The sequence below is a fragment of the Cloeon dipterum genome, chromosome 2 (assembly GCF_949628265.1).
Source record: "Cloeon dipterum chromosome 2, ieCloDipt1.1, whole genome shotgun sequence".
In the NCBI taxonomy this organism is placed as follows: Eukaryota; Metazoa; Arthropoda; class Insecta; order Ephemeroptera; family Baetidae; genus Cloeon; species Cloeon dipterum.
Genome location: NC_088787.1, coordinates 32954707 through 32972352, shown reverse-complemented (window position 1 = coordinate 32972352; position 17646 = coordinate 32954707). Strand labels below are relative to the sequence as shown.

General features: G+C 40.0%; 2 protein-coding genes across 4 annotated transcripts in view; one reads left to right on the top strand and one right to left on the bottom strand.

The window, feature by feature from the left end:
* LOC135938026 (bicaudal D-related protein homolog) overlaps positions 1-14929 on the top strand; it is a 29157-nt gene extending 14228 nt beyond the window's left edge. For 2 of the 3 annotated variants that reach the window (XM_065481514.1, XM_065481513.1), the window contains 9 exons: positions 10407-10622; positions 10904-11020; positions 11812-11958; positions 12022-12189; positions 12253-12282; positions 12668-12868; positions 12921-13125; positions 13745-13989; positions 14160-14929. In XM_065481514.1, the coding sequence (XP_065337586.1) occupies positions 10407-10622; positions 10904-11020; positions 11812-11958; positions 12022-12189; positions 12253-12282; positions 12668-12868; positions 12921-13125; positions 13745-13989; positions 14160-14318 (1488 nt within the window). In that variant the 3' untranslated portion in view covers positions 14319-14929. The remainder of the gene's footprint in view (positions 1-10406; positions 10623-10903; positions 11021-11811; positions 11959-12021; positions 12190-12252; positions 12283-12667; positions 12869-12920; positions 13126-13744; positions 13990-14159) is intronic. The other variant, XM_065481515.1, reaches the window with a different exon arrangement.
* A 54-nt stretch (positions 14930-14983) lies between these two features.
* On the bottom strand, positions 14984-17611 carry LOC135938028 (28 kDa heat- and acid-stable phosphoprotein). The gene is made up of 3 exons (XM_065481518.1): positions 17278-17611; positions 16816-17018; positions 14984-15244 (listed from the first exon to the last, which is right to left on the bottom strand). Exons 1-3 carry the CDS (start codon positions 17512-17514, stop codon positions 15133-15135), a joined length of 552 nt encoding a protein of 183 aa, XP_065337590.1. The 5' UTR covers positions 17515-17611; the 3' UTR covers positions 14984-15132.
* Between the last annotated feature and the right edge of the window lie 35 nt (positions 17612-17646).

The following is a 17646-nucleotide window of genomic DNA, read 5'->3' as shown; positions in this document are numbered from 1 at the left end:
CATTGCATAAATAAACACGGCGAGCGCGAACATCATCGCGCGCGAATGAAAATCGCGTCGGTTTTTCCTTGAGCCGGTGATTATTAGGCAATATAAGCGACGGAAAGCAAAGTCTTCATGGAGTCAGCGAGCGTGAACCGCCCGGCTACATAGTTGCATTGCATTATCAGTCTGTTTGTCCTACTTGGTTAGTCAGCGGAATATCCATGTTACATGCTTCAATCTAAAGCAAACCTAGACTAGAAAGGTTCATCATTGTTTCACTTTTTGTCTGGACTTCTCGATTTCAGTTAATATATTTGCAGTAGTTTACAGCATAATTTTAGCCGTTTCTTTTTTGAAATCCAGAAAGAGAGATCACTAGAAATAATTTTTAAACCGTATATATATTTACACAAAATTTATGAAATTATTCCCTCTGATAGTTTTACTATGTAAAAATCGACGAACCAAATAACTAGATAAAAGGGCTTAGAATATAATTTTATTTGTATCTGTTGCAGAAAAACCATGAATTTGTTATATTCGTAGAGCAGAATTAAATTGAGTTGCAACAGCGAAAATACTAAGGACGAGGAATGCGTAAATTTTTAATACTGCGCTCCGCGGGTCTTTAACCTGTCGATTACACGCAAAGTTATCTTCTTCATTTAAAATTCCAGAAATTATAGTTCCAAGTACTGCTACACGTTTGAAATGTTTTGGGAAATGGGCATAGTTATTTTGTTAACTTCGTTGCTTAATTTTTACGGTATACGCATTTCTAAACGACAAACTTCTCTCTTCGCTGAGCACCATAACCCTTTTGGAGCAGTTTCCTTTTCTGCTGTACGATCTCTCAAGAACAGACAAATATGGAAAAAATAAACAAGCGGTAACATTGCAAATTAATTCTTTGACACCGATATTTCACCCATGGCTGACCTAATTATTAAACCAAGCGCACTCTCGCTGTCTCTATATAATATACACTAATAATGCACGCTATCAAGATCGGAAGATCATTTTATTTGCCGAAACTAGATGCATTTAGATGCGTTATGTATATAGCCACGCAACAGCTGGAACGTGTTAATATATCGAGAAACAAATTTCTCCGCATGCTCTTCCTTTTTCATTCATCCCGTCACCCATGAATGAGCGATTTGAACGCGTGCCGTCTGCGCGAAATATTCTCGGAGGCAGCTGCCGCCACGAAACAGGACCAGGAACAGGAGCCCCGACGCTCTGCTCCAGCTGTGTGGCACATCTGTTTGGAGATGCATAATGATGGCACGCGCACACAGAATGCACTTATTTTTTAAGCAGATATAGGCACGTATAACAGTTTGTAAAATCACATCTGGGTATAAGAAATAGTTTTTCATCTTCCTGCTGGCTGGTATTTCATGCAGCGTGCAGGCGGACACTGCGCGTAGATTTTATCTTCCTGTTGCGGAAGTTGAACAAGCTGTTTGAAACTGGGAGGTGCGGTTTTTGCTGGCTCATCTTACACCCCCCAGCGGTCATGAGACAGTTTTTGGAGATCCTCGCAGTTTCCCCTACCCAACTTAAATTTTAATAGGATGACAATTTATAAACGACCATTGTGGTTCTTATAGAGAAAATTCTCTGCTCTTAAGCGTCGTTTTAGCCGAACTACTCTCATTGTCAGCTAAAGAATCTGCCTCACCAGGGAGTCGGCTGATTACTCGCTAAATGTGAAACAATAATAACACACTACTTTAAAAAAAAATCTCCCGCAGGGCACAATGAAAGTGAATTATCTGCGGACACATTGCCTAACTCAAGGCTTAGACTTAAAAAGAGGAGGTGTTGCCTCAGCACATTTATCTCTGTCCAAGTCAACCGAATCAAAAACACTGCTTTTTTGCTTTTCACGCAAATACGAGGACGTATATACACAGGTGGAAATTCTGACTGGATGCGCTTGGATTGTGTCGCACACTAGACGTTTCAAGAAATTCGGCGAGGACAAAATGAAAAAAATAACGGGTCGGCGTCGTGCGTGTTCTGCTTGATTCAGTGGCCGCGAATAGAAAAACAAAAAATCACGCGAGAAAGCTGCGAGGAATACACGCGGAAGAAAATCGCATTGTCTCGCAGTTGAAGCCGCCACCGCCGGCCGACAGATCTAAAGCTTTGCCGTGCAAAACAACAGTCTCTTGTGATGAAGGATTTTATCTGGACAGTGCATTGTTTCGGCGGCGAAAGGGAAGTGACTTGTTCAGGCCACTCGACCGGATATTTAACTGAACAATGCATTTCATTTGAAAATATGACGTAAAGTCTCTCACGCAATAAAATAGAAGCATTTATATGATGTCAATTTCGGTCTGAAGGTTTTAAAAACAAATCTGTTAGTCATACTACACGCTTGGAGGCTAATTAAAGAATTTACTCAGGGGGAAAAAGATGTATTACTCAATAGTTTGGCGTTGATCTTATGCGTCTGAGATGTGAAATTTTCCGCTTAATGATAAATAGCAACAGAACACGTATTCCGACACACAACGTGAAAGTTTTATGGTTTGGCTGTGAAGAGTACAGAGTAATTCAAATAATCCACGTACACTAAACAAAACAGCAATGAACAATTCAGCTATATGACTCATATATTTAACCTCTTAAATAAGCACTATTCAGATAAGATAAAGCGTTATTATAGCAATATTCGTTCACTTTAGTTGTGCTAATGTGTCATGAAGATATGACGTCATTAAGTATAAATGATGCAAAAATCGAGAAATCCAAAATTTTAGGCTAGAAGTTAGAGCAAATGAAGTTAAATGTTTTTTTTGGGCTGTCTGAAAGTGCGATTATATATCATTATGCAGGTCACGCCTTCTGCTCAAACACAGTTAATTCATTACGTGATGACAATGACGATAAGGAAGTAGACCATTGTTGGCAGCTTAATTTATACACAGATCAAAACTGCATCCTATGGGGGAAGCACATTTAAGAGTCGTGCGTGTCCATTCAATTCAAATTCTTCACCAGTAAAAAAATAAATTGAATTTTGAATACACCACAAAAGAAATATTTCATTTAAGGTGTAATATGTTAAAATATTATCGATTTTATTTTTTCTGTCGAAACCCCATAGTACGCTTTACTCTTATTTTAATTGGAATACTCAAATCATGCTTTAAATCAAAATGCATACACGTATCGCATTTATCTTCAGCTAAATATTAATTATTTTATTTTTATATGATAAAACTGGGTTTCAAAATGAGAACCACAATTTAATCCCAAAAGCTTTCAGCAAAGAAATTCGCAGATATTCACATATGATAGATCTATCATAGACGTTTGATTGTTTACACTTTGAAGAGCACACTTAATTTAGACAGATGAAAACAAACACAAAAGTTACGGTACTACAGATGTACATTGTGTTTAGCTAGAACAAAAGCTCGTCACGAATGTATCATGGTACATGCTCGTGTCAACGCTTTTAGTTTGAATTTACAGTTACTTAAACTAGCGAACTCGCAGACGAGAATCATTGAAAAAAAGAGCACTCTGTTCTGATTGTGCATAAGATGCTCGTGCGTCAACTGACGCGACTTCTTCATCTAATTGAGTGGTAACCAGACTGTGTCTATGTGCTGTGCAAAATTAGGCCTTTACCCGCCAGACACCTGACTCGATGAGTTAGCCGCTGATGGAGAAAACGGCATTGGCAGCAGGAAACTTATTTATCTGCAGTATGTGCGGCCACCAATTATTTTATAACTCCGCGCTAATGGTCCTCTTTGTTCCGAGCACGTGCCCAGGAAGGCACACAGCTCGATTTTTCACGATCTGATAGACATCGCATACTCACTCTCAGGCGCCGTTTCCGACGATTTTTACAACACCCCAGCACAAAGAGGCACTTTCCTAAACTCACAATCAGAAGTTTCTATTTTTTAGCCAATGCCATAAATCGGATTCGCACGTATTATTGCATTTGAAAGAAATATGGGGAAGAGTACGTCGCAGGTAGAGTGAAAAAGAAATTGTAAATCAAAATGATGAGTTGTTGCACAATATATACCTCACAATCAGTGCACGCTTCGTGCTGAAATTTAATTTCGGCGTATCACTAATTAGTGCAATTATGGCCTCTTTATTTGCGCGGCTAAATGACGAGTTAATAATCATCCGCGTTGAGGCAATCGGAAAGTCCTGCCTGCACGATGCGACCTCCGAAAGGCGCACCCGCCAAGGTAAAGCTCCGACGGCCAGTCAGGCTGCCGCGCGTAATTAGACGCGCTGAGGAGCGAAAGGATCACGAGAAAAATTATGCGCTTTTCAGTCATCAAGTGCTGCATTTAGGTTTCTCAAATTCGTCGTGGAGAGGATCGATTTTTTTGCGAAAAGCGTTGGCCTAATTTGTATTCAGAGTTTTTTCCTTGAGTCTAGTCGCACCCCACCTATAGCTTGTTTGTAACTTGAGACCAGAGTTCCGCAGGATTTGCAAAACAATGAGCCGAGACACGAGCGAGCGACCACCGGGTTACACCATTACCCCGGGAATTGTATTTTTTTAATATCCTGAAAGAGCAGGCTCCTTGGATAATTTAAAAATCCGTCATTTCAAATTGATTTTATGGCATGGCCGGAGCATTTGAATCTGTTAAGCAGCGCTACATTCGTATTTTTTACTATACACAAAATATTTTTAACATTAACTCTAATAATATACGACTTCTTCGACCTAGAATGCTGAGAAGTTTCACATCACATGTTATCTGCAGTAGCCCCGCAGGCTCTTCACATTATATTGCAGTGTTGTAGCTTATTTTTACCCTTTTTAACCCATTAAGATACTCTGCTTCTGCTCGGTTAGAATTTCAAGGGGTTGGGAATCCATTTGAGCTTAAAAACCTGTCAATGAAACAGTACTATAGAGCTTCTTTGTGCAACGATTTATCCAGTCGAAGCTGTCAAATAAAATTGCGTCATCGATTGCGCCGGTGGCGGTTGCCTCGAAGATAGTATTTGGAATTTAATTGTATTACGACAAGTTTACACCCACGAACAATATAATACAGTGCCAGCATAAGGGCAGGAAAGCCGTGATTTGATAAGCCGCGGGTGAATGCCAAGTTGGAGGGCGATAGCACGGCACCTGAATGGCCCGCATGAAATGCCGGCGTTTAAAAATAGAGCTGATGCAATTGCGGCGTGGGCTGGATCTCGCAGGGCAGGCTGGCTTGCACGAGTGAGTCAGCCTGACCGTCGACTAACCTTCCAGCAGTCAGGTCCTGTTGCCAGTTATATGTATGAACATGCACACTCCAAAGGTGACTCACACAACACTCGCTCGCACACCTAGCGCAGAAAGAAGAAAGTGTGGCGGTTCATGCAAATGAGAGACACCAGAGGCGCGCGATAAATTTCTAAAATTATCGCTTTTAGCTTCACGCAAGGCTGGAAATTGGCTGCAAAGATGATTGTTCAAGGTCATGACTATGGCTGCAAATCTAATCTTCACGGAGGCATGAAGCTTTTCAAAATGCGAATTAGAGAGATTTTCGGTTTGTCATTTTCAAGGCGGTGCTGGAAAGCTGCAAGACGCAGCAGCGTACATTATCAATTTTCTCTTACTAATTTTCGTTTGACCGCAACACTGTGCATCAACTCACTGTCGATTTAATCTGATTCGATCCTTTTGATTTCGACTGTTGAAAGTAACACGGACTAAAATTAAAACAGAGGCTCACTTGTTGCGAGGAGAGCATTCTAATGATTTTTCGACGTGTGAAAGAAAGCATTTTAAATCTCCAATGCGCATTGAAAAGAAATTAAACTCCACTCACACATGCTGAGCAGCTTTCTTGAAATCCCTTCACAAATTCATTAATCAGCTCACGCTTGAGTAGTTCTGATTTATTGCTAGTCTTGTGCGTTGCTCTGGAGGCGTTGTTCGCTGTCAGTGAGACATTTCCCCAATCGAAATTTTGGCTCACCACACTCAGCGGGCGCAATCCGACATAATATGCATGTGTGTGTGTGTGTTTTGTGTTTGCTCAAGTGAAAGGCGACGCGTGAACTTGTAAGAATTGTTGCGTGGTGTCAAACGGAATAATGCGCGAATTGCTCATTGCTCTTAAACCTGGCGTGTGATTCAGCTGCATGGGCGGCTCAAGAGTCTCTTCAACTTTTTATATATATGGCTCACCAACATATATATTCATTAATATACACTCACGCACTAAACGCCCATGTGTTTCCCTTCTGCATGCTTTTAACGAAACGACATGCATATGCAGACGCCCGCGAGACACGCTCTTTTATAAATTGTCACATTAACTTTTACATTCCCTGGACAGCGTTAGGCAATTACAAAACGCACGATTTCTCAAGAGTCGTGGTGTTTGTGTAATTTTGAAAATTCAAACAATTAAAGTATCAATAATAAAGGAACTCTCTCCTTGGGCTGAATTCGCCGATTAATCTCTTACGCACGAGTGCGCCATTGAAAGCAAAAGCAGCAGTAATCACTCGTTTCCTCATTCAAAACATCTCCGCAGACTTGATGATTTTGTGATATCCGTGAAGACAATGACGAGACACTCGGTAGAGTGATTTTCCATCGAAAGTGTTTGAAGGAAACCCAATGTTCGATCATTTTTGAGGACGTGCATCGCGTTTCTCCCACGATCATTAGTGGCCGTTCGTGTCCGTAGCAGGTGATCCTTCACTTCTTGCTTTGACGTGCTGCCCATATAGAGCTTCTGACGCCTATGCAAATGTGATGTTCACGAATACAAGCTATTGAATCTGATGCGTCCAAATGAGGGACACCTACGATTGACATCTTCATTAATGGACCCCGGAAACAATGAAAAAAATAGCATGCTTTTCGGCACGGTCGTGTCAAATCCAAAATAGGGTTCGCAATAAAAAGAGTAAGAGATTTTTTATTTCGTTTTGTTGTCAAGTCTCTAAGATTATGAAATTCGAGAGGAAAATCTTGCAATGAGAAATAGCAAGCTCTATATTACAGAAAAAAGGTGTTTGCTGAAAATGTGGTAAACAAATGGTGCTCGAGAGTGTTTTCTCTGTGAAAAATACACGCACATTTATATCTCTAAGTAAAGTGTCATTTTTCATTGCACACCCAAGCTCGAATCGCTTTAAGTCCAAGAAATTTTCGCTTGGGAGCATCGCAGGAGTTATTTCCCACATCGTTAAAACAGTAACGGCTGACTAATAAAAGTGAAAAATTAGCACTTCGCGCATATCAAATTATAAGCTGCGTGCAAACTTGTTTCCCATTCCTTCTCAAGGTATCGTCGGAAAAAATTCAACAATGATCTTGATATACTTGTCGAACGGATTCTGTCGGTTTATCTGAGGCGAGAAAGTGTTATTATGGGCCGAAATTAATCTTCCTGAGAGGAGGTAATCGCTTTCTTGGGAAGAAGAACGATGCTTCCTGAAGCCGAAAAATGTGTGTAATTTTTCTTAAAGATGATTGTTCCGTGCTGTTATACGATTACAGTAATTGGAATTTTTGCTTCCTTGTGAATGGCCGGATTGTCTTGAGATAATTAAACTTTTTGCAACGCCCGAGATGCGAACGCATCTCCACATTGGTTTAAAGTCGCTTGAAAAGAGATGCTGCGCATATAATCTCGGCTTTCATTGCCGCGTGGCCTTTGTGGAGGAGATAATCGATTCGATGAGTTCGCCGCTGGAGAGATAATTAAATTTCACTCACTGATTGGCGCACTGCAAAAAGTGCGATGATGGTGTTGTAGCCAACCGTGTCTAAAATTAATATTTTGAATTGCTTATTGGTATCATGATGTTATGTACGTGAAGGAGACTGCTTCCAATTCAATTGAGTCCTGACATAGATAGCTGATAATTTTCATAATTAAGAGGGCAAAAAATTCAATTTCATCTTACAATTCAATATATATGTAGCTCAATTTTGTTTTGAGAGAGTCGCGCTTGAAATATTTGTCTGCGAATTTAAAATAGATTTAGATTTTAGAAATATACATACAGATCCCACACTTTATCTCAAATATCCAGATTTATGCAATTTGCTTTTCGCACCAATTGCGTTATGCTATACCGTGCTAAAAATCCAAATACCACACTGCAGACACGATGTGCAATTACTGGAGCCTGAAGCCTATTGTCAACGCAAAATAAAATTAAAGCAGCTTTTGCGAACGAAAATAATTGCTAAATAAGAGTGCACGCCACACAAATCGAAACAAATGAATTGCGTGCCACTTTAAGACAGCATTGTCAAACAAAATGCTTTTGATGCTCGCGCTGCGGACCGAGTCGCGGCGTCACATCTCGCCAGCCGTTCTATACAGTTATTCACCTCTCTGAAATAATTCACTCTAACCAGCTATCAAAACACGATCTGCGCGCGAGTGTTTGTTATCAGCGGTTCTTATCAGAAAAGCATTCGTGATGTCACATTTTTTCGTATCATCTGAAGCATAGAGCATAGCTCCTCAACACTTTCCCTGAGAATTCGCGCTCCCGGTCGAGATGTGCGACGGCGGCTGTCCAACAATGAGATTTTAACGTGTTGCAGCTCTAATCCTGCCGCTGTGGGAATTTTTGTCATGCTATGGCGATACATTTCCGTCTTGCTCTATTCGTTTATTTTTATTTCGTCACAGTCACCAGATACAAAGCAAACAATCGACTGTATTGACATACGTAAGATTTTGCAAAGATCAGTTTAACCTTTGAAGTTTTTGCGGTCTATTGTACTCTCGCTTTAGCCCTGCAGGATCGGATTGCATTTTAAGTGAATTATACAATCGTGAGCGTTGAGTCACTTCGGTTAATGAAACTTCAAGGAAAAGTGGAGAAGGGACATCAGAATATGGATTCTTGAAAGCACTCACAGAAAAAGAAGAGAGCGCACTCTTGTGGTTTAGTGTCTGAAGCAATTGTTTATTGTTTCTTTAAATCTTTTCTTGTCTCGTCGAAGGAAGATAATTAAAGCATCCGAGCGATAAACGAAACGTTCATAATTTAAATGAAAACTTGAAACAAAGGCAATAAAATTGAGACGTTGCAGCTAATCGATAGTTTCGAACAATTAAATTAACAAGCAATGTTTAAATATTTACTTTCCTAAAGATTCTATTATGTGAATACAAGAAGTGATGTCATGCTTCGCAGAGCCTGTCTGTCTATCATAACTAGATTTGCCCTTCGCGCACTCATTGATGCCGTCCCAACCCGTTGTCTCTAACAATAATTAACTCTCCACACACTGAACAGGAAGATTTGGTAAGCTTCCCGCTGCGTGTGTGATATCATCAAAGCCGGATAGCCAGAAAAAAATCAATCAATGCCACACGCTTTTCACGCGCTAATTCGCACGAATAAAATTAATCAAAGCCGCGCCAACATAATGCCTATATCTCATAATCCGGCTTTACTTTCACTCATTGTTGGGCTCCGAAAATACACTGGAGCCAATTAGGCATTTATTCGCACGTTGCAAACAAGACTGCTGTGAACACTCCACTTTCGCGGTGTTGTTGTGTTGTCAATGAAAATATCGTGGATTGCGCAATCCTGATAATGTGTCACCGGCAAAGTAAGTGGGTTATTTCAATCGGTTGAGTGCTCACTTTTTCACGAATTACGCTACTTGCCAAATACTTTTCCATCCAAGGCCGCGGGTCATATTGGCCCGTGTCAACAAAACAGATGCAATTTCATGCCTGCTGGAGACAGGCGTGTATAATTCCTACAACTAAATAAATCGCTTGCCAATAACGCAAGACCTAGAGACGGTTTAACTGCCTTCGTGCAGACACAAAGCATATAGTATTGCTTGTCGTTTTCATGCTCCACGTATTTTCGCGGAAAGAGAAACGATCCGCGAGTACGTGAAGGCGCAAAATTTGCATGTTGCCACACCTGCGGTAATTGCATTTTTACGATATTCGCTGCAATTTGGTGCATGGAGATGTGCACGTTATTTTCACTGATAATCAGTGAGGCTTGAAATTTTCGCCACAGTTTGAAATTGACAATAAAAAATTACCCGCGATGCGCGTACCTGCGCGTGAGGAAAAACAGCGTTAAATTTGGTCGGCTCACAATTTCCTGTATAACGAGAGCAGAAAATTAAAATTGTGGTGAAGTCTAAAAGTTCTGTCATCCGGATTTTTTATTGAATCTTATTGGTCCCAAAGCACAAAAATGAATGCAATATGTCTTCTTGGTTAGTTCAATTTTCCGAGTTTCGGGTGGAGCAACATTATTTAATGATGTGGTCAGGGCAGAAATTTTATAATTTGCTCTAGTACAAATATGCAACAGAGACAAAGTTAGAGCATTTTTCACATAATTCACGTAATAATATCCTAATCGTTCTCTAATTCCACATTTTATGGCTATGATTTCAGGCTTTGGAGCAGCAAAAGCACTCTCTTCGCCGGCAGATGACCAATCTGGAATCGGAGAGCGAATCCAAAATAATTGAACTGACAGCGGACGTCAAAGAACTGAAGGCCCAAGTGGCCAGGAGGGAAGAGGCCCTAAAACAAGCCGAGTCTGAAAAAACCAGACTTGTTTCTGAATTGACTGAACAAAATTTGAGACTCACCGCTCAACTGAAAGAGGTAAGTCATTTTCCCCTATTCTTAAAAAGTTGAGCCTACTATCACTTATAAAATCATTTTATTTAAACATCTCGGTATTTTATGTTATATGGCCGTTTTGAGTTACAATTTACCCCCTTTGTGTTACTTGTCTCTTTGGTATGGTTAATAAAGTGCTTAATTAGTTGTGCATTATTTGCACTGTCATCATTAATTTTATCCCCTTGGAATGTAAATATTCTTCTTACGTGATATCAAGTGATCATATTGGATTAAACCGTGTTATTCACTTGAATTTACAGTCTCGCAGACGGGAGGAGCGACTGTCGTCTCAGCTTACGGCTGCTCGTGAGCAATTTTCCTTGCGCAAAACCAGCCTTCAGGATCACGAGAGTCATGCCGAGATTCTGCGGGAGGAGGTTGGTTATTTTATTTCAATGTTGTTCTTATCTTTCTGGAGCAACCGCGACCACTCTGCTGCTTTGTGAATTTCAAAAGCAAGAAGTGAAAATCGCTAAACAAATAATACGTAATTTTGCACGTCGTCTGTGTGGTTGTGCAGACGCTGTCTCTCGCGTTGTTCAAAAAATTTAAATATTTGCTTTTATATATTGATACACCAAGCAACGTATATTTAAAGAGCCCCAATATAATAATACTTCATCAAACTGTACCGCTAGTTTCGTGCTCTTCTATTTTCCTCGGCTCTTTTAGAGTTTTTTTAGAAGTAAGAAAAACCTTACGCATAGTTTCAAATAACAGTATATTATTCTTCCGAGTCCTACCTTGTGGCTGCCAAAGTTGAGTGCACCTTCTCAGAATAACCTTTTATGTGTTGAACCAACAATAAGAATGCTTGCGTGCTATAATTAAAGACGATTTTTTATATCAAAAATTGCTGCGGGCTGTCAAAAGACTCACACAAGGTATAAATGCATTCCATAAAGTAATTACAGGAAGCATTGTTTCATAATTGTAATTGATGGAAACTACTTTGAAAGGAGAACGATTCTTTCATCCATTATACATTTTCTAGAGACGTAATTAGCTCACTGACTGTGTCACCTTAGAAATATTTTCCTGCAAATGTGAATTGTTAGCGTTTTTACGCCTGCAATAAGCCATGCAAACAAAAGATTTTTTCAGCATCGCTATAAAGCCAGTGTTTTTCTACGCGTTGTATTCTCATTTATAATTTTCCCTTTTTTAGCTTGACCTAATGAGTGATAAGTGCGACGAGCTGGAACGCCAGGTTACAGACCTGATGGAAGAGCGTGCTTCCTTGCAGTCTGCGCTGGACGACGCGAACGAGCGGTCTCACATGTTGGAGAAACGCTTTCGCGACCACGAGCACCAGGTCAGAGATTATAATCGCAAACTCCCCTGAACCGAGACTAACGCACGATTCTGAAATTTTCAGCTCCGACACGCTCAGAGGGACAGCTCAGACCTCAGGACACCTGTTTCGAGAGTCAGAGCTTCGCCGTCGCCGGTTTCAGCGGGTCAGAGGTCACTGCTCAGTGAAATGGAGACTTCTAGTGATGATGACCTGCCACCAAACTTGTCTCCGCCGCTAACAGTTCTTGAGGTAAACACACATTTGGTAAAATGAAGAATTGTATTAACTCATCTGTGCACATCTTGGCTGTAGTTTGATTACGAATGGGAATACGACTTTGTGGTAATATTATTTTGTTAAATGCCACCCCAATACTTTGTATGGTAATATATTATTTGTTAATGTAATACCACCCCAATTTATTGCTTAAATTGCGCAGAGAATTTATTAAATTCTAAATTGCATGAAAAAAATCAAGATATAATTTAAAGCTCACGAACATAAAATAATACTCCTCATTGATAAGCGTTTAAAAAGTGAAGTTTCAGCTTGGATGCACAATTGAGTCTTGCGGGCAAGGATCAAAGCCAAAATTATACTTATATGTTATCTTGATTAATGGCAAGATCGCAGCCAGTGGAGCGCGCAGTTTTAACCTGAGAGCTTTCTAGACTTTATCAAACTTAATGCCATATCTTATGCAAGTTGCTCTTAATTCTGTTTACAGCTTCAAAGAGAAGCTCTCTCTGCCTGGCGCGCCCTTCGTGGTCTCTGCAGGGAGTTGAGAAAAGGAGAGAAGGACCTGAACAAAAGCGGACAGAACAGCATAGATCACCTGAGCACAAGTAGTTCAGGTTGCAGTTCTTCTTCAGAGGGCGAGGAGGATGAATGTGATATGCACGAGGACGAGGGGCTTGGTTCCCTGAAGGCAAGGGAGAGAAAAATTTAATCTTGGCAAAGTTCTTGACAAATTTTTTCAGGCTGGAAGATTGTCGAGGGTGGTTTCCAAGCTGTGCCGACTCGTCCGAGAAGGTGGAGTCGTGTCAGGTCCCGAACTGCTAAGTTTGCAAGCCGAGCTCCACAGAGCCAAGGAGTCACTGGCTGAGGCGGGAAGAATGCTCGAAGAGAGAGCAGCCCAACTAAGGCGTAACAACTATGAGACCATGCAACTCCAGAGCAAATTAGGTAATTTTGACAGAGTGCATCAGTTATGTAACACACGAGTCATCTTTATTTAAAGAAAATATTTTGGGCCAAAATAACAAAGCGTTGGAGGGGCTGAAAAATTGTGCTGTTCTAGCATAGAGGCGTGTGGGATATTATTTTTCTCTTTGATAATTACAAAATTTTTGTGAATATGAAGTTAAACTAGAAATAACTAAAATGGATAAAATTCTTTTTTCAAGTTTTAGGAGGATGAAAAAAAAATTATCGCAAAACCTCTAAAAATATAAATTTTTTGAATTCTTAAATTTAATACTATTTTGCACGTTTATTAAGGTGTTTTTTTTATCAAGATTCTCAATTGATTTAGAAGTTTTTGAAAAAATTTATACTTTGCTCTAAAGTTTGTTTTAGGCAATTTTAAATCTGGTTTTAAGTCATAAAATTAAAAGATTCATGATCACACGGAGTCGAAAACAAAATCAGATGCAGAAAAATCCCAACCCTACTCAAAGCCCGCATCTAGAAATACATTTTCCACGTGAAATAGAGCCATGTAGTTTTTCTTTTCAATTAATAATTTTCAGTGTATTTAATTTTCTATCCAAATGATGATGCTAATGTGAGATTCGATGTGTAGGAGTCTCAGAGGCACAACTTTCCGCAACCATAGAAGAGAGGGACTTGGCTCGGGCGGACCGCAATGCGTCTGGCGACGATGCATTGCAGGAGGCCAGAAAAATGAGGGACAGTGCTGTGTCCGCCAGGCACAGGGTTGAGGTCGATCTGGCTGGAGCTAGGATTGAGATCATGCAGGTCAACAGTCAGCTGATGGAAGCCGTTCAGCAGAAGATTGAGCTGTCTCAACAGCTTGAGCAGTGGCAGGTAATGAAGCTTTGCGTGCACTCAAGTCCAATATCTGAAAGATAGTTTTGAAAATTAGGTTTTCGGTGCTTTCAAATTGGCGGTCCTATTTTTAGATTGCACGATGTACACTTAATATTCCTCTTTTAGAGATTGAACCAAGTACTAAAATTGAAATTTTTCCATTTCAGATGGATATGCAACATTTGCTGGATGACCAAATGAGGAACAAACTCACAGAGCAGGAGAAGTTGAGGAGGAGCGGCCAGGATGGCGGCGACGGTGACCTAACCCCAGAGAGACCCCCGCGGAAGTCAACTATGCGCCTCTTGTCTCTTTTCTCGCGATAAGAGAACCATTAATAAGAACAAGAGGATTCTCTCAATTCACTTAGAACGTGGTGTCTAGGCAGGGTTCCCAAAGTCCAAATTGAATACCATCAAAGTAATCTTTTTGCTTTGTAAGATTGAAATCCAGGATCGGCTTGAATTCAGCAGCGCAAGTTCTTAAAAAGCAAAAAAGTGTTAAACTTTTCTTCTAATCAAAATGTATAATAAAGTTGATGAGAGCTGAAATGCATAGTTGCATTGCTCGGGCCGTTGATTCAAGTGGAAAGTCGTGAATTTTAGTGTTACAACAGCAGGCCTTAAAATGTGTGATAATATGGTATTCCGATAAGGATCAACTCACTGAACGGATTTTAAAAGTGTTAACCATTAAGTTTTAAAACCTGTTTCCTAATCAGAGGCGAATATTTATTTTAAGATGTATCACAAAATGTACTTAAAACATTGGTTAGTCTCAAACATATTATGTAATTTGGTTGCTTCTAAAGAAACCAACAAGAACATCTCTAACACAGTTTCAACAAGGTAGATTATTACGTTTAACTTGATTATTTAAATGTTGACTTAATCGCTCTTTAACAAATTGAAAATAAAACTTGTATGAAAATTGTTAATCCGTTAGTTATTTATGAAACCACCTTTTACAGCTTGAAAGAAAACTGCTCTGCTCTTAGTGCAGATTAATATTACTTTATTACTCTTTTATCAATTCCATTACCAGATTAAGTTATACAAAAATCGTGGAAAATCATACATGAAGCTGTCGGCCCACGGTGGGCTGGCGTAATCACCCCAATTGCAGTAGTATTTTGACAAATCACTTCTTCTTGCCGAGCGCCTTGCTCGTCTGATCCGTTTTAGCCTTGGCAGCGGCCTCCCTTTCCTTCACCTCCATCTCTCGCCTCCTGGCTGCGTCCTCCCTTTGTTGCCTGCAGCGCAAAAATTAAATCATGGATTAGTATTTCCTTGCTATCTTATCTCAAGCAGGATAAACAATGTTATTTTAAAAATAAATAAGAGAGCGCGATCATTGCTTAAGTCACTATGCTGCACACCAAGCGTTGCAACTGTGGCGATGTAAGCTATGGCGCAGCGTTTAATTCATCAGCCAGATTTGCTAAGAGCTGTAAACCCAATAAATCACGCCAATCTAAATTTTGTTCATTTTCGGCAAATCTGTTTATAAAAAAATGTCCGTCCACTCATTGATGGGTGCAAACAATAATGAAAAATGTCCATTATACACAAAACATTAATGTAGCTTCCGGCGCGTGCATTTACAAACAAATTGGGAGTGAGAAAACGAATAAATTTTCAGCACGCTTTAGTAGTCAGTGTGGTCACGATCCTAGCATAATGTGTACAAATTAAAACAAAAAAATGCGTCCAATAACGTTATTGTTATGGTATTATTATCAGAGGTGTCAGCTGCGAGATTTAAGGCGGCGGGTTAAGCTTAGCCGATTTTTTTCGCCCGGTGACGACGGGAACGCCATTTTCACCGAGGGCTGGCGCGGCTGACAATATTTTAAACGTGAAGTTTGATAGTGCTCGACGACTCGAACAGCTAGAAGAATTTTTTTTCTCCTGCACTTTTTAAATTTTGACATATTTTCAATGGCGTCTGCCCACGTGACCCAAAATTTGCCAGCTGGCACCATGACACAGCGCAGCACGACTGGCTGAGAGCTCTAATTTTTATTCAATAATTGTTTTGTTTATGCGAGGTCTTTTTTGCAAGTATTTAGTGACTCTCTAAGCGAATCCTCGTCTTGGCAAAAAATTTTCCCTGCTGCCCAGGTCCAGAAGTCATTAAATTATGCTATGCAGAGTGTAAAGGAGTGACAAGTGCCTAACCTTCTTAAATTGAAGTTAGAAATGCCAGCTGATAAAATAAATAATGAGCTGGAAAGGTTATCTTCCTGGTTGTAAAATGAATTTTCAATTTTTTTGACAAAATTAAGAAATCAGAGCAAAAAAGGGTGGTACTTCACAATTTTTTTGGCTTTAGTTTTTGGTCGTGATGCTTTGGCTTAACAATTTATCAATCACTCTAAACCGAGATTGTCACAATCTTTTTCGGCTTGCTCAGAAGCTAACACACTTGGAACAAAAAGCAACTAGAAACATCCGAACCGTGCTGTCTTTGCTAAATCACTTGGAGACAAACCACAGTGAGAGTATTTAATTTAAAGGTTTACTTTTTTATCCTCTGCATACTTTCAACAATAAATATTCTAAATTGCGAGGATAGTAGAGACATGAAAAGACCCTGAGATATTTTACAAAGAGAACAGGTCTTAATCCCTTATGACTAGTGGGAAAGTGAATAGTAGATGATTTTACTTGTAGGAATGCTTTAGCAAAAAGGTTGCTTTTGTTTGCCCAAAACTGGATCTACTGGGCAGTTTCAGACTCAAAAATAAATTTCACGGAACTTCTTATGAGAATGGACAAATTAGGTCACTCTCTTTCTCTGAGGAAAGATTCGACTTCATACCTAATAATCGCTAGCCTTGCAAGATCCGCTCTGGCCTCGTCGGTTTTGCCCTGTGCGTGTAGCCTCTGGTAGTTGGCCCGTGCTCTTTCTTTTTCAATTTCTTCGCGTTCTCTCCGGGAAAGCTGAGGTGCAGAGGAAGCAGCTTCTGTATTTAACTCGGTCACTTTCTTCGTTTTCTTTTGCACCCTGTTTGGATTCTCAACCTGGAATAATAAACAAGAATTTGTAATTTGAGATTTGTTACCAGTTAGACATACCAAATCACAATTTGAATAATTACTGTTGATCAAATAAGGAAAGAATTTATATTTAAAAATGGTCGAGCTAAAATATTTATTGCATTATTTAGTACGATTGCGTCAGATGTACCACAACCACACATTGAAAGCTCTGACGCACCATCGAACTCCGTTTAAAAAATTGTGATTTGCAACGTATTTTACGGGCGAATAGAGATCAAACCTCAATTAGATGCTGAACACCCTTAGCCTTTTCCTCTTCCCCGTCCGAAGAAGAATCGTCTGAGCCGGCCTCGGAGCCAGAACCCTTTTCTTCTGCCGAATCTTCTTCAGGGTCAGCGCCATGCTTCTCTCTCCATTCGCGTTTCTGCTTTTCCTTCTCCATTTGCTCGTTGATTTCCTCAGGGTTGTTGAACCTGCGGTTCTTACCCTTGTGGTTAACATACTTTCCTCGCGGCATATCACTGGTTTTTTGAAAAAATCTGTGTTAAATTAACTCAGCCAGATGTGACCAAAACAAAACGAGTTGCCATATGCAATATTTTCAAACTCCCGCCACCAAAGTGATGGTTGTCAAGTTTACTTTTCTCTT

Excerpts from the sequence above, each read along its gene's own strand:
- LOC135938028 (XM_065481518.1), bottom strand. The coding sequence starts at position 17,514 with ATGCCGCGAGGAAAGTATGTTAACCACAAGGGTAAGAACCGCAGGTTC. Across the intron at positions 17,019-17,277 it reads GTGTTCAGCATCTAATTGAG|GTTGAGAATCCAAACAGGGT; the intron begins GTTTGATCTCTA and ends TTATTATTCCAG. Across the intron at positions 15,245-16,815 it reads GCAAGGCTAGCGATTATTAG|GCAACAAAGGGAGGACGCAG; the intron begins GTATGAAGTCGA and ends TTTGCGCTGCAG.